At 41.3% G+C, this 17,085-nt stretch overlaps 3 protein-coding genes across 3 annotated transcripts; all 3 read right to left on the bottom strand.

Annotated features, from left to right (window-relative positions):
* Window positions 1-3,327: 3,327 nt before the first annotated feature.
* Window positions 3,328-7,330, bottom strand: hoxd9a (homeobox D9a; the record flags this gene model as incomplete). Its single annotated transcript, XM_083908326.1, is given in 3 exon segments — window positions 3,328-6,170; window positions 6,675-7,254; window positions 7,256-7,330. Coding segments are annotated over 3 exon segments (903 nt in total). The 3' UTR covers window positions 3,328-5,922.
* A 1,628-nt stretch (window positions 7,331-8,958) lies between these two features.
* On the bottom strand, window positions 8,959-11,528 carry hoxd10a (homeobox D10a). Its single transcript, XM_083908552.1, has 2 exons — window positions 10,539-11,528; window positions 8,959-9,667 (listed from the first exon to the last, which is right to left on the bottom strand). Exons 1-2 carry the CDS (start codon window positions 11,320-11,322, stop codon window positions 9,393-9,395), a joined length of 1,059 nt encoding a protein of 352 aa, XP_083764678.1. The 5' UTR covers window positions 11,323-11,528; the 3' UTR covers window positions 8,959-9,392.
* A 3,814-nt stretch (window positions 11,529-15,342) lies between these two features.
* On the bottom strand, window positions 15,343-17,085 carry hoxd11a (homeobox D11a; the record flags this gene model as incomplete). Its single annotated transcript, XM_083908613.1, is given in 3 exon segments — window positions 15,343-15,578; window positions 16,258-16,888; window positions 16,891-17,085. Coding segments are annotated over 3 exon segments (1,062 nt in total).

The following is a 17,085-nucleotide window of genomic DNA, read 5'->3' as shown; positions in this document are numbered from 1 at the left end:
ATGAAGAGATTGTTAGGTTTTGTGCAGTCAAGAGAAAATTGTTTCATTTCAGTCTCGTTTATCTGGTTACACACATGCCAGAGTCTGCGCGTGCGATTTATAGTCCTGTCTCTGGTTTCCTGTGTGTGTGTGTGTGTGTGTGTGTGTGTGTGTGTGTGTGTGTGTGTGTGTGTGTGTGTGTGTGTGTGTGTGTGTGTGTGTGTGTGTGTGTGTGTGTGTGTGTGTGTGTGTGTGTGTGCGTGTGTGTGCGTGTGTGTGCGTGTGTGTGTGTTAGACTGTGAGCAAGAAAACTATCTTTGTGAGGACATTTTCACTGGTCCCCACAACCATAAAGGACTCTTTTAGGGTTAAAGTTAGAACTGGGTTTAATCTGGGATTAGGGTTAGGGTTCCATTTATCTGTGGTGGTTAACATTGGGGTTAGGTTTTGGCGTATATGAGTGTCCTTAGTGAGAATGCTGTTTTAGGGTGTGTGTGTGTGGGGTGTGGGTGTGTGTGTGTGTGTGTGTGTGTGTGTGTGTGTGTGTGTGTGTGTGTGTGTGTGTGTGTGTGTGTGTGTGTGTGTGTGTGTGTGTGTGTGTGTGTGTGTGTGTGTGTGTGTTGTAGGACATCAGGATGTATTGCATTACACAACTATGGCAGTATTGTAAATCTATACACCAGTGTAATCTGGTGGGATTTACGTGGCTCTACTGTGGTGTGTGTGTGTGGGGGGGGGGGTAATCCGGATTATGGACCATTTTAGACTTGTCTATTCGTCCTTCTGTGTGTTTGTTTGTAAGGTTTCCGCCTTTTATTTGGGATTCACTGATGGAGGGGTGACGGAGAGAGAGAGAGATAGAGAGAGAGAGAGAGAGAGAGAGAGAGAGAGAGAGAGAGAGAGAGAGAGAGAGAGAGAGAGAGAGAGAGAGAGGCGCCACGTTGCACTCGAATCTCGTGTGATGTTATGCTGCTGGGCCAGTCCACAATAAATTAATGATGGGGAGCCAAAGACTATAGGGAAATAAATAAATAATATGAAAAATTAATTGTGTCTCTCTCTATATATATATGTATGTATGTGTGTGTGTGTGTGTGTGTGTTTCTTATAACATTCCCAATGGGCCTAATTTTATTTAAAAATAAACATATAATAAAGTATAACATTCACAAGGATGTGTGTGTGTTGGGGGTGTTGGGTGTGTGTGTGTGTGTGTGTGTGTGTGTGTGTGTGTGTGTGTGTGTGTGTGTGTGTGTGTGTGTGTGTGTGTGTGTGTGTGTGTGTGTGTGTGTGTGTGTGTGTGTGTGTGTGTGTGTGTGTGTGTGTGTGTGTGTGTGTGTGTGTGTGTGTGTATTCTCAGTAGTGACATTGCGCACAGCTGCCACCGTGTTAGTCCACTGATAGAATGTGTGCGTGCTGGCAAACAGCAGCTCTGCACGTCTCACTGCGGAGGCTCCAAGTTCTCCTTTAAATTCATGACTTCTGTTTTTTTTTTTGTCTCCTGTTATTAAATGTTTAACATAATAGGTCACATTATTTTCAAATAAAACCAACCAGGCAGGTCAATATACGATCTACCTATGTGCCCAAAGTTTGTTTTGAGCTTCAAACGCTCCTCAAATTCAAGTTGTCATAGTATTTATTTGAGTTAATACAAATAAAATGTAATGTAAATGTAATGAGTGAATGTATCTGAGAGAGAGTGTATAACATGTACTCGTGGCTCAGATGTTCTGCTTTGACTCTCATCACAAAGATCGTATTGTACCACAGTGCGGCCTGATTCCTCTGAAGTTTACGCAGAAAACATGTATAGATAATAACAACGCTTTTTCTTACACTCCTTTTCCACGTAACGTCAGTTACAGTGAGGCAGATAATGTAATTTCACTGTCTCTGTGTGTGTGTGTGTAGTTTGATGTCAGAGGCGCCAGAAATATATATATATAAAAAACACCATTGTTGTGATTTTAAAAGCAAGAGTGTAAATTAATCATCTGAAGTTAATATGAGGATTTCACAGGATTAGAACGACACAAAAGCCGAACCGATGGATTTTCTTCTCTCTCTAAAAAAAATGCAACATCAGCGAAAATCGCACAATTTTGTCATTGTTTTCTAACTCTGTATCGTCTCGCGCTTTCTTTTGATGCTGCATCCACAAAACCGCAAAATCAGTGCCGCGTCTTTATCTCTTGTAACCTTCATAGAGCAGCTACATTACAGTATATACTGAGGAAAATAGAGCCGAATAATACATTACAACGTTGCATCTTAGATTCTTAAAGATCCAGTGTTTGGCATATATTTAAAATAAAATAAAACAATTCTATTTCTTAGATGGGTTGTATATGGATTGTGAATATATATATGAGGAGCTGAGGCTGCCATCTTGGACCACCATGTTTTTACAATAGCTCACAATGGACAAACTTAATATCTTGTGAGTTTTGACGCAAACTGAAGGTTAGTATCATGCAACTCCATTGATAAACGTGAATCCACGAAATAAACCACCAACAATTGCTGAACTAACATCACAAACAGCCATGATCGTGGCCTTCTTTGCACTTCCATATTATAATACAACATGCAATACTGTTTTTAATGGGGAGTCTTTTGGGATTGAGCCCCTGTCCGTGACGCTCAGCTCATTACACCATGGCCTACATGCAGCCTTGACAGAAATAAACACTGGAGAAGAGGAGGAGGAGAAAAAAAGGGGCCAGTGGACGTGCGTGGATCATCAAACAGAGTGTAACACGAACACAGCTGATGGTGAGAGTGAAATAGCTGACCCCGTTCGTGCGAACCTGCAATGGCAGACACATGACCGAGCGCGGAGGCGCAGCGACGATGACGCACGGACATCTGCACGTATATGCGGGCGATTGCATTTATCTCCCTCATTATCAATCAAACAATTGATGCGCGTGAACTGCGCGTGTAATCGTGTGGAGGTCAAGTTTGCAGCACTTTGTCCAACAGTATGTTCGGTAGGTGACGTCATGTATCGTCTTCACGTTTATGTCAGAACAATAATCAATTAAGCATTTTCTCCAAATATTTTAAATATTTTTTTTCCTCACTGTTTGGATAATTTTAACGATATGGAGCCTCGTGACAACCTTCACTTCATTTGACTTAAATATTATAAACAGTGTATGTGTGTGTGTGTGTGTGTGTGTGTGTGTGTGTGTGTGTGTGTGTGTGTGTGTGTGTGTGTGTGTGTGTGTGTGTGTGTGTGTGTGTGTGTGTGTGTGTGTGTGTGTGTGTGTGTGTGTGTGTGTAGAGTAAATAAATAAACAATAAACAATATGGAGTCGTGTGTTTTTTAATGTCTTTTGAAATCACAAAGGGTTGTTGTGCATTGATGACGTCACACGTTTAAGTGTATAGTCTATACATTTGTGTCTAAATCCCGGGAAAAACGTCAGGAAAATGTATTTGTCCATGACTATTTGTCTAAATACTGTATTGTCTCATAAATAAAATAATAAAAAAACATGGATCACTGTATCATCTTTTAATCTTTTTTCAGTAGTGTATATGTTGGGCCTCGTTTTGAAGTTTTGACTCTTTCAGACACAATAAACACTAAATTCGCCCTAAATGCGTTTGAGTTCATGAATTTTAAATTTTTAAAAATAACTATTGAATAGTTATTTTTAACGAGTTATCTGTCACTTTTGTACAGTGTTGTGTGTAAAAAATGGAGCAGGCACCATTTGGAACACAGGACAAAAAATAACAATAATAATAATAATAATACCTTCCCAAATGCCCAATAAAGCGCCACCTCTGTGCTCATCATTGCTTATCTGTGTTTGTATGTGATTTCAAATAAATAAATCCACAGTGTTGTGTGCTCTTAATAAAAAGCAGAGGCTGTAGTGTAGAGAGTCGCTGTTCTACGTTTGGTAGCGGAGCGTCCATGAAATATAAGCCTGTCATCAAGTATTTTCATGAGGGCCTGTATAGAGTCTTTACTGCGTGGTACAACAGCAGCAGCCACTGTGCTGTGCAGACTTTTACATAAACATTAAATCTGTTGGATTAAGCTCACAAGACGTTGAGAGGGGGAGATTAAAAGAATGAATCCTTAAGTGAAGGTTCATTTCTTTTGTTTGTGATAAACTGGACTAATCCTGTATTTTTTTTTTTTTTTGTACAGGTTAAATTGGATGGACTGCTATTTAATATATAAAAAAATGAGACGCATGGAAATAAAACAAAAAAAATATCTATATCAACAACCTTTACTGCAAAAACACAGAACAAGAGGTTTTTAGGCTTTCTGTTGTCAAATGTATTAGTTTTTTTGCAGCCTCATCAAATTAACCTTCTTAAAAATGGATCTTAAATGTTCATAAAGTATATTTTTCTTAATAAAGATCAATGAAAGCATGAGTGCATGATCCATGTGTTTGTCTGCATGTTCCTCCAGCTGTGAATCAACTGCTGTGACCGAGACTAAAAGGACAACATCGCCCTCTAGCGCTCCCATTACTTCCCCCCAACCAGTGCTGCAATAGGCAAATTGTATATATTTAAAACTGCAATTATTTATCATTTAAGTTACGATCGAACTGCTGCCTTTAAACACGTCATCACTATAATTAATAGGTCCAACATTTTTGAGAAATGTAATCCCAGCCTGTGTGAGGTAAAAAAGTTGGTTTTAAATTGGCAAAGTTAAGACTGCATCAGTCAAAGTTAAGTTTTTTTGTGTGTGTGTGTTTTCTTCGTCCCCATCGGTGGGAAATGGAGTTGGTGAATAAACGTGACCATTATGGTTGTGGGGGTGATTTCCTCTGAAACAATCCATTGAGCAGACACCCGGTGGAGAGAGGGGGAAAAAAGTGTCCACATTCTGTTTGTCAGCAACAGACGCAAACGCCCAAAGAAAGAAGGGGATTTCAAAGGAGAGTGTAATTGCTGGCCGGGCCCATAAACTCATTTAGCCCAGACGTCTAGCCATTTCTATAGCTTTATTGGCCCACGTTCCTTCCTGCTTTAAAGTAATTATTCGTACAAGTTGAACAATAAATTGGAAATCGGCAGCGACACCTCTCCCATGTCGTAAACACTTTATTACTTGTTTTTCTACGTTTTCCAAAGTACTTTTTTTTTAGAAGAGTGAAATTCAATAACAGTATTTAACTTTAACTTTGATTGCATTCAAATTGAGAAATCTGCCAGTGTGGGACTGACTTTTTTGTGTGTGTATTATTTTGCCTGCAGGACAACTGTGCTGGAGTCAGGCAGTGTTTGTGTAAACAAGGCCTCGGGAAATAAATTTTGATGAGAGAAAATCTAATAAAATAACAAAACATTAGAGTAGCAGCGCAGAGAGAATTTAAATTGTTTTTTTTTGGTTTGTTTTGCTTTTTTAAAGGGAAAAAATCGCAATGACAGAGTTATTTAACCTGATTGTTATAAATCTGCACTGACGCAGCATTTTTTGCATGTGTGTGCGCGTGTGGTGACACAACAGTGTTCAAAGTAGTTGCAACTGTGAAAGTGTTTATATATTTATACACACACACACACACACACTCCATTTCGTAACAACTGTAAAAGCAAAACACAACATGGACACGTTTTCTATTTTTCTTTTTTCTTTTTTTTAAACAAAGCTGGAAATCCGTGAACATCCCAGTTTGTGACGGTGTAAACTTGTAAAACAAAAACAAAAACAAAAAAAGAAAAATCCAACGTATCCTTTGTGCACCAGTCACTTCCCTGCACATTGGCCATCAAATTACTCAATGTTTAAGTTTTTAAGACGCCTAAGAAGATGGCTACCGGGGCTCCTGCAGGAAAAAATAAAATAAAATAATTGTGAAATGTTCACGTCATGGCTTTGTTGGTAGAAACGTCAAGAATGTATGAAATGGCAGAAGCAGCAGCAGCAGCAGCAGCAGCAGCAGTCCCGTGCGCTCATAGCTGCTCCTTGCCGCCGCTCCTCTCCCTGTTCATCTTCTTCATTTTCATCCTTCTGTTCTGGAACCAGATCTTCACTTGTCTCTCGGTCAGGGTGAGAATGCGGGCCACCTCGTAGCGCCGGTCTCTGGTCAGATACATGTTGAAGAGGAACTCCTTCTCCAGCTCGAGAGTCTGATATTTGGTGTACGGGCACCGCTTCTTCCTCGTGGAGCGCGCGTGGATCCAGTTCGCTGCTGGGTTGTCTGGGGGTGGAGGTGGTGGTGGGGGGGAAAACAATACACAGTAAATAAATAAATAAATAAATAAATAAATAGATATGGAGGCACTGGGAATATAAATTTAATGACTTCTTTCTGGAGCATGGTAAGGACACTGCTCTGGTTGCAGGGAACCAGAAGCAGAAATATAATAGTCAGTGCGTAAAGATGACTTTTTTACACTTGCTCCCAATTTTCCCCTATAAATACAAGAAAGTGAATGTTCCCCAACTCCAGCCTGCAGCTAAAGATCCTATCGACATGGAGCATTGTGTATCTATTTGGAGTGTCCCGTGACATGAAAGAGTTTAGGATCCTCTGTAAAAAACCCTGCTAGGGTTGAAGTTTTTTTTTTCTCCCTCTCTCTCCTTCCCTAGCCGCGCTATAGCTCGAGACACTTTTATAGGTTAGTAAAACCTCCAGTTTTACACACCCAGCTCATACAGTTCTTGAGGTTGTAAATCATTACCGGCTATTTCGTTTACTTACTTGGGTCAAGTTGTGGTTGTTTCTCCTCTTTGGACTCGCTGTGGCTCGAATGCTCACTTCCACTGTGCTCTTTGCTCGCCTTCTCCGCGCACTCGGACGCTCCTCCGCACGTGAACTCCGACGGCCGAGCTTCTGCCTCCAACGCGTCGCATTCGGCGGCTTTCGGCGGCTGCAGCAGCGCCTCGGGCTTCGTCCCGTACGAGCTGCGACTGCTGGCGTGGAATCCGGCGGCGAAGGAAACGTGGTTCGAGATGGGCTCCATCCACGAGCGGACCCCGACATATCTGCCGTCTGACGCGGGCAGATGGGACTGGTGGTGGTGGTGGTGGTGGTGCACGTACGGATGATAAATCCCCTGCGGATGAACCGAGGACCACGACGACGAGAAAACGGCGGACTTTGGTGCAAAATTGCACGAGGAGAAGTCTGCGTTGTCCCCGGCACCTGGCGGCCTCGGGGTCACCGTGTGCGGAGCCTGAAGGAAGCGAGCACCGTACACATCCTCCGGCTCCTGCCCCATGACCGCGTCCACATAGCAGTTACTGAGAGTGCCACTGGAAGACATTTTTGATCTCTTCCTACTCATATAATAAGGGTTGCACTGTTACGGGAAGCTTCCCTCTATGAACAATCATGGTATTTTTGCTGGCCTGCATCTACAGGGATTGGTTACATGGATCACGTGGTCATATTTACCAATACAGCAAGTAAATCAATCCTGCCCTTGCTCTCTCTCTCTCTCTCTCTCCCTCCCTCTCTCACTCTCTCTCTTTTTTCCTCCACCAGGTTTAATTTCGCTTTTCATTTCACAAGTAATAATAATAATAATAAAAGTCTCGCACATGTGACTGCAGGGCGAAAAGAATCGCTCAAATAAATGCAAATTTTTTTTTTTTTCTTCTTCTAGGTTTCTCGCGAGCCTGTGGCTGCAGGATGTTGCAACAAAAAAAGGAATAGGACACCCCCTCCTCCTACACACACACACACACACACACATACTCATATACACTGCAAGACGGATTTCCCTGCATCTTAATGTTTGAGAAAAGTCTTATAATACCGTCCTGATACCCCTCCATGCCAGTAAAATGCTTTATAGACTGGCGGAGTCCTCGTAAAAATAGATGTAATAACATGCTGTAAAATAACAGACGCCATTTCCCTTTCACAAATGCGGCCCAGTCCATTGTTAACATTTCGCCGAGGAAACATATTTTCTGGCTTTGTTTAATTTTTGCAAAGTTGAACAGGAAGTGGCAGTTGTGAAAATGATTGTGTTAATTCAAAGAAGGGCCATCATGCCTTTATATGCATCAATAAATGTTTTATGAGGTGCGTGTGATTATACACGCCGTCAATAAAAGAAGAGAAGACTTGCAGGAGCAGAGTGCATCTGTCTGTTGCTGTTTGAAAGATGGGATTCAAGTGGAATAATGTCACTTTATTTCATTATTTTTTAGTTTAGTTTGGTGAATTTGAGTGCATGAAATGACGTTTTAAGACATGGGGGAAAAGAAAAAAGTCTGCAAATTATGGCACTATATAACAAATAAGGATTTAAAAAAATATATGTCAAATATTCTGCACAATGAGGAGAAAGAGAGTGTCTGCAGAGGCCTGTGCAGCTCGGAGAGGAAGAGCTGATTCCTGTCTGCGAATTTGTGCTTGAACATAACTTACGCAGCCTTTTATAGTCAATAATGAAGAGGCCTGGAAATAAAAACAAATACAAACCCCTTCATTTGACATTTCTCGAGTCTTATTTTGACTATTTTTGACACTATTTTGCTCCTAATTCCAATATGTTGTTTTCATGTTACCTTTGTGAAACATAATAAAATATTAATACGCACTTGTACTGGCAGCACACAATAATAATACAAATGAATAAATAAAATAATAATAATGGAAGATAGAAGACGTCACGTGTTCTAAATTAGTTAAAATTAGAAACACTCTATAGGAAACACTTTCGGATTTGACTAAACTCCATCAAGCTCGTTAAGGAAATGCTTGATTTATTCCTTATGTTACGCACAGAAAAATAATAATACAACACTTGGCCACCAATTATAGACGAGGAAGACGTGTACAACAACAACAATAACAACAAAAAAAGGGAAAACAAACTTATTTGACAATCATATTTATTGCAAGATATACATGCCACAAACATGCAGTAAAATTCACAGATCAACACCGTTTTTCCGCCACTTTAGGCCCACATAGAAACACTTCACCATAGAGCAAATGTCTGGCACTCACTGTAAAACAAAACGCTGCACTATCACGACAATAAATGTGCTTTCATGACTCAAATAAAGCAACATCTTTCAACAAAGCGAACTCACCACCCCTGACACAATAGAATAGAATCCATGTCCACGGACAGAGGAGGAGGAAGAGGAGGAAGAGGATGAAGAGGAGGAGGAGGAGGAGGAGGGGGGAGAGACGAAGTCTACTTCTCCAATAATTTAAAAACAAAACGCGTTACCCTGATGTGACAAAAACAAACAGAATCAAACATATATAGGCCACGAGACGCCACACAAAGTACTAAAATGGCATATATATATATAGTCACAGTTTCGCTGAAATTAAAAGATGAACGTCCAATGCCACCAAAAGCATCAAACTGAACACTAGAGACATACAAATAATAATAATAATAATAATAATTATAATAACAATCAAAAGAAACCACTGACAAATGCGAGCTCACGAAAAGGTGAGGTTTGAGGTCAGTTCACGGATGCGGTTTTCCCTGTTCATTTTCTTCAGTTTCATCCTGCGGTTCTGGAACCAGATCTTGACCTGCCTGTCGGTGAGGTTGACGCCCCTGCTGATCTCTAGGCGGCGCTCTCGGGTCAGATACATATTGAAGAGGAACTCCTTCTCCAACTCCAGGGTCTGGTGCTTTGTGTAGGGGCATCTTTTCTTCCTGCCACTCTTGGCTGTTAACCAGTTGCTCGTCGGCGGGTCACTCTTACAGTCTGTGGGAGAAAGGAAAAGAAAGCGTGAGACACACACACACACGGACACACACATGCATGCAAGCGTGTATTTTTAGGCTTTTTGTCTCTGCAGTGGGATTCCAACTTCAAGCACATCTCACCTGCTGCTGCACATTTCACCTCTGGGAAATAACACACAATATAAACGCCTTCCCAGAATAATTAATATCCAGGGGATGTTATTAGTCACGAGCATGCCACCACTAATAAAAGAGAAATGAAATGAAACCTCAGCTGATCAAAGCGCACATGCACCGGGAATACACCTTCATACACAGCCTGAGACGTGTGAGAGAGAAAAAACACACACACACACACACACAACAACCCACTAATTTCATTAAATATTAAAAGCATCAACGTGTAATTAATGTCGTCTATCATTAAGCAGTTATTCAATCTCAAATAGCGTGGGTTCTATTTGTATTTGTGGTGCAGATGTGCACTGAACTGAGCATGCACCACATCTGGAGCTGCAAATGCACCATTTTTGCAGGCGAATGTTGAATTTAGAACAGCAAACGTGCAAAGTATTAGCAGTGCAGCTTACACGGTTCTTGCTGGAAACATGTGGCACACTTCTAAATATAAAGCTATCGAAAGTGGACTAAGTCTAAGCAAGAATACATTTTTTTTTCTTTTTAAAGAAAGGAGTTGTGGTGCCTCAGCATGCCTCATGTATGCAGCCTGGTTTTAAAAAAAAAAAGCCTATGACTGCAACCTGAGAAAGACTCTCATTAAACATTACGACTTTCGGGGTTGTTTGTGTTTTATACTTGGTTTTATGATGCTACAGCCTTCTCAACACTGCAGCGCCACAAGATAAAAGCTTTCATTGTAGCCAACCCACCTTTGCCTTTCTGCTGCTGCTGCTGCTGCTGCAGCTCAGGGCTGGACACAGGCGCGTCCACGGTGCAGCTTTTCTCCTCACAGCCGGACTTTGGGTCCGGACTTTCCGCGCGGACCGGAGTCCTCGAGGTCTCGGAATCCTGCTGCCGGACGTCTTCACTTTTCTTTTCCACCTCTGCAAAATTAGAGGACGATGATGAAGAGGAGGAGGCGGAGGAAGCGGACTGCGGCTTCGGGGTGAGCCGACTGAGCTGCATCAATGTGGGGTTCGGACTCGGCGGCTCGTGGCAGTAGTTTTCCTGATGCTTTCCATTCGCATAAGTTTGGCTCAGTCTGAAATATCCCGGTACCGGGATCTCCGGACCGTCTGCGGGACAGGACTCGGGGAGCACGTTAGAGTAAGCGGGCACTTCTGTCACGCTGACTTTCTGCACTCTCTTATCGGAGTACATGCAGCAGTTACTCTCTTCCTTTATGCTCTGTGAAAACGAACAGTTTGTCATCTGAGTGGACGGCTCTATTCTGCAGGCTCTGCTCGGGTCAGTCCAGTTATCTATCTGAGGTATGTACGAGTGGACATTCATGCCCATGTTTTGGTGGCCGACCTCCCCTCTTTTGCCGAAAGACGGCAGGAGTCCACAGGTTTGCATTCCGTAAGTTCCCATTTCGGAGCCGGACGGCATGTACATGTTGCTGCTGGAGTAAAAGCTGTCCGTCCTGCACGCGCCAATGAGCGAGTCCACTAGAAATGTGTTTGCCGCAGGAGAGCTAGTGGGGAAGGACATTTTGGGGGGTAAAGTTCTTTGGAGGAGAGAGATGTCCTTTGTAGGCTGACATATCTATAGGAAAAACCATCTCCGTGTAAGTCAGGATGCCTCCCGACCACATGACAAGCCCACCAATGAGATTTGAAAATGGCCTTGAGACGCAGCCTCCTCTCCGCTGCACACGCTCTCGTGCACTGCGGATGCAGACGTGGTCAACAGCGACACCTACGACACGGACTTGAAATTGGTCTGCGGGCTCGTGCAGACGCACGGGGCCATCGCGGGACTTTTGCACAGAGGCTGTTCCAAAAAAACAACAACAAAAAAAACGGAGGCAATTATCGCAGAATAAATAAATAAATAAATAATAAAATATAAAATAAAATGGAAATTTGAATCAGAAGCAGTGCGTGTTTTCATTTGGGTCTCTCCTGTTCAACGACCCCAGTGACGTGTGACGTGTTTTCAAAAACGCCAAAAGGACATTTGTCTCTTTGTGTGTGTGTGTGTGTGTGTGTGTGTGTGTGTGTGTGTGTGTGTGTGTGTGTGTGTGTGTGTGTGTATGTGTGCTTTCTTCATGGCGCATAGGCAACAACTAGACTGTGTCAATGAAACAAACCACCACTGTATATTTGTATTTATATATCATTCCACCAACGACATTTTACATTACTTTAATTAATTTCACACACACAGACTATATGCACACACACACACACACACGTGTATATGTGTTTTTAAGTTAATCAAGGTAATGTAAACTGTATATATATTAATAGAATGTACACAAACATATAACAGATACTGTATTAATTTGGAAACAAATGAATAAAGTGGGCCATAATTATATGATGTAATATATTTTCTTAATTAATCCAGAAGAGTTTGTTAATTTTGTTAACTTGTGCCAAATTCAATCGAAATGTCAAAAGAGAAATGTCTTCTTTCTTCTTCTTTTTTGCCAGATGTAAGAATTCCAGTAAAGAGCCTGTGCAGGGAAATGTCAGTCCACCATTTCCAAACTTAAATCAGCCATTTGAAGGTCTCTTCTGCATGAAGGTCAACATTAGAGCTTTACAGCCATGAAATAAATCCACTTAATCCAGATAGAAATGTGCCTTTTATTATTACACACATTATTAACGGCAATGTCGCTGTTTGCATTTTGTCACAAGTGTAGTTTTTGACGTAAGAATACAAAGTTTAGTTTAAAAAAAGGAAAAAATGAAAGAACGTGGTGGTCACATGAATATTTCTGCTTAGGGTTCCATTGTTTTTGTCTCCAATGAGGACAAATGTGTACAAGATAAAGACTGAGGAAAATGAAAATAAAATCACCTTGTGCTGGGAAAAATAAACCGAGCAAAAATCGATTAGTCTTTATGTCTTATAATGAAAATAATAAAAACATGCAGTGGGTTTTGAAATAAATTTATCTTTGGTATCGATGCGACAAGTTTAAAATCAACAGACGTAACAAAGTGTTCGAAATGTGTAAACACTGTCTTATGCAAACCAACAACATTGCGGGATTCACACAACAAAAACACAGGCCTGTTTATTATCCCTCCCTTTTTATTACGAAATAACTTTGGAGAATCCATTAACCACAGCCCATCATATTTAATATTATTCTTAAACTGGTCAATAAAGAAAAGAACTGAGATCTTTGACTGAAACTGAGACATTTGACAACACGAACATCCGTTTTGCTTTAATTATTATTATTATTATTATTATTTTTCTTTTTTTTTTCCTTCGACAATCACTCAGAGATAACATTGTTTTTTGTTTTTTTTACATCAGGCGCACTAAAACTATTTAATATGGTAGTATATTATTCATGTATACGCAATATAATATTATTATAATACTTGTAAAATGGCATATGGATGATTAAAATATAAGGATACAAAAAAATAACATTGGAAGTTTAAAGAAAGTGGGGGCGACGCGGACATTGAAAAGAGAAATTTGGAAACTAAAACAAGGCCTTTAGTGAAGGAGCTCAGCTCAAACATTTCAAATGTAAGTAGATAGAAATTAAGAAGTAATAACAACAAACTCAAATGATATTTAAAAACAAAAACAAAGGGTATTTGTGTCTATAATCAGCACGATGCCTTATATCAGTGGCCTATAAGTCTGTGTGGCCTTCAGGTACACATCGAGGTTTATAAAGTTCACATGACAAAAAAGACAGTGGAGGAATTATATTTTCTTTTGTTTCCCTTGCACTTTTAAAACCCTTGAACGTGACTGACGAATGTAATTGCTGTGGGAAAGACAGCACGGAGGTTTTTGCTTCATGTAAACACAGCAACGAGTGAAATAATACAAATAAAAAAGATAATGTGCTACAACATTTAACAATTTTTTCTCCAGATCTAAAGAGAAAACGCACATTTTTCAATTGTATGGTTTCACACCATGCAGGAAATGTGCCCCTTTTTTTTCAAACCAAAAATTCAACTGTGACGAAAACAGCGTATTTATGGCTGGTGTATGAGTGTAGTTGAAATGAAAATAAAAAAAAATCTTTATAAAAGAAAAACTGTATTGAAGGGAGTTTTCCTTCACTGACTCATTTCCGTGCAGGGTGAAGCTGCATGGGTGTCAATTTGGCTGAACTCTGCATTTCCAAACCTCGAGCCCAAGCAGCAAGTCTGCCCCCATGTGGATACACCGAGAAACGGAGTGAAACGCTCAACACAGTTGGTCATGTCATTTCACTGTAGGACATGATGACAACCCAATTAAACGCTTAATGAAACCTCAGTTTTCGAACAGCCATTGTGGGCAAGTATACCGAATGAAATAAGCATTAATCCCGCTCTAATGTTTTCGAGAATGTCGCTGAAAACAGGAGGAGCGAGGCCTAATTGTTGCTGCAGACACTTGAAGCGAAAATTAAAACACACACACACACACACACACACACACACACACATATATATATATATATAGTTGCATCACAAGCATTAGATGTGAATTTAATGCATTTATTTTGTTGATCCATTAGAAAAATAAGAATACTAGCCTAGTGCTGCTGTGATGTGTGGAGCGAAGGTTTTACTTCCTGCATATCAAGCTCTCACCTGCATTAATTAAAGAGCAAAATCCGTTTTTTTCCCTCTGCCTCCGCCTCCCTTGTTATATTTAGAAACCATCTTCCTCTGCAGCAGATCCACAGCCACATTACGCCCATTATTAATTCTACGCGAGCACATAAACTTGAAAGATTACTTATCTTTTCAAATGGCGGTCCTCATCAAAATATATTCCATTGTTCCCCAGTTAACCCTGCAACAGTTCAGTCACAGGGAGGCTAAATATAGACGGAAATCTCTTGGATTCTCCACACATTTTGTAGCCTGACGTGAAACTACACTGTGAGTCAAGAAAATAAAAAAGTCTTCTTGTGGTCTGGGGGGGGCTGGGACACCAAAGTCCAATAGCCCCCTATTTAGACATTTACAGCTACGTTTATTGTACTGTCTAGACGGTTCAAGGTTTAGTAAACACCACAGTGTTAGAAAGAAAAGGAAATAACGGGAGCATCAGGCCTGCAATCAGCAAACCCCTCTGCACTCTGTGCACGTGAACATGTTCACACCACTTGGTTCATGTGACAAGTTTCGTGACTAAAATACTTGATTATTATTTTTTTGTTTGTTTTGTTTCGTGTCTACTTAATTTCACACCACAACGTACATTACATGCGTCTTTATAAATGCACATTACAGTACACAGTTAAGGAAGAAGGCTACACATACGTTTATATAAATAATTTGAAAAACGCTGCACGCGCATTGGTGGGAAATACGTGTTGCCAATTACGCGGTAAAAATATAGGAACACAAAAATAAATAAATGCAAGAAAACAAAAGGTGGCACCTTGTTTGTTATTTTTAAATGCCATATGTTTGTGGAATAAACAGTTTGAAGAGAATGAGTCAAATATACAGAGTCTTTACGTGTGTGTGTGTGAGTGTGTGTAGGTGTGTGTGTGTGAGTGTGTGTTGCCATGTCAGAATATCAGAATAAAGGATTCCCGGTGAAATACTGTAGACGGTCGCGGTTGAGCTTTTTCTCCTTCATTCGTCTGTTCTGGAACCAAATCTTCACCTGTCGGTCAGACAGGTTTAACATCCTGGACAACTGCAGCCGCTTCTCTTTGTTAATGTACACGTTGAAGAAAAACTCTCGTTCAAGTTCTCGGATCTGGTATTTGGAGTAAGGACACCTCTTCTTCCTGGACTTGGTGGATGAACCTGCACGAGGAGCAGGAGGACACACACACACACACAACACGTGAACAAAAATGAAGACACATGAAGTGATGAGATTTCAACAGAAGTCCAGGGAATGTGTTTACATGCATTTATTTATTCTTTCAAGCACAAAGGCCTCCCCCCTACTCTCTCTTCTCACACACACACACACACACACACACACACACACACACATGTCCACATACACACACACACACACACCATGACCACCAAAGGAATTTGCATTAAAATGAACTTTACTGCACTGAATGTTAAGCACACTCCCAGTTACAAAAATCACACTGTAGCATATATAATATATATATAACCTATAAATATTTTTGCTATATCTGAATAACATGCAACATTAACTTCCATAAAAAATGTGCCAATTTAATCAATTTCCTCTCATTGCAAATCAATTCCAACAACGTCGCCTCGTTACTAGACGCCAGGTAACCTTTAAACTACGCTTACTTGACTCTCTCCATTGTAAATACCTTTACAAGCGTAAAGTAAGTCTTATTGGGATATAAAAGCTTTTGCATGCTTATAAAGAGACACATAACCCGGGACAGCGACAGTGCATGGGGCACATGAGTGCAGCAGTCTACACTCTCCATTGTCTCAAAGGTAGCACCTTATATCCAAGACAAAGGGGATAAAAAATGATACCCACTCTGTTGGTTGTTCTTGTCGCCGCAGTTGGAGGATGAGTCCTCGTCCACGCTCGCGCTCGGATCCGCTTTGTGCTCCTCCTGCTGCTGCTGCTGCTCCACTTTGGTTAAAGGCTCCTCGTTTTCTGTAGCATCTCCCGGAGCAGCACAGTCTGTCTTTTGTTTGGGGAGCTCCGCGCTGAGCTTGTCCGGGTTAGGGGGGTCAAAAAACTGGTCGAAGCCCTGGGGGAGAACCCCGTTTCGACCGACACCGGCGAAGAAATTGCACGGCGAGCTCGTACCTCCGTGGTGGCCGTACAAGGACTCGTTTTTGAAGATCACTTCCGCCCTGCTGCTGCTGGAGGACTGGATCAAGTCCCGGTGCATTATCTCGTCCGAGTAGTAGGACGCGTAATTGCCCCTGTAGTGCCATTTGCTGGGGTGGTCCAGTCCATAATCCCTGAAAGCGACTTCTCGAACAGGTTGGACCTGGGCTAGGTTTGGAGAATAGGGGAAATTAACCTGGCACGAAGTAGTCTGCGGTAAAAACGAGGACACTGATGTGAAATCGGGCGTCGAAACGTAATAAGTACAGCTCGGTAAATACATATTTGACGCACAGCTGCGATCATCGTACTCCGTCATATCTCTTCTTCCCTTTCCCTCTTTGCATGGGAGGAGAGGAATTGGCAGCGCGACTGTGTTAAACTTTGTCCATCTGTAGCACCACGGGCGCGTGGAAAGACCCCGCCAGGGAGAAAAAATCGGAAACGTAGGCAGACCTGCAATACATCTTGATCGATTCTTGAGGTAATTGCGTCATGTGATCCAGCTAAGAAATTACCATACAT

Source organism: Microchirus variegatus (genome assembly GCF_963457635.1).
Source record: "Microchirus variegatus genome assembly, chromosome: 22".
Lineage (NCBI taxonomy): Eukaryota > Metazoa > Chordata > Actinopteri > Pleuronectiformes > Soleidae > Microchirus > Microchirus variegatus.
The sequence above is the reverse complement of the archived record's forward strand: the minus strand, read 5'-3'. Positions and strand labels throughout refer to the sequence as shown.

What these genes read in the sequence shown, in the direction of transcription:
- hoxd10a (XM_083908552.1), bottom strand. Translation starts at nt 11,322, where the DNA reads ATGTCCTTCCCCACTAGCTCTCCTGCGGCAAACACATTTCTAGTGGAC. An exon ending in GCAGCAGCAGAAAGGCAAAG is followed by an intron (nt 9,668 to 10,538) that starts GTGGGTTGGCTA and finishes TTTCTCCCACAG; the next exon opens with ACTGTAAGAGTGACCCGCCG.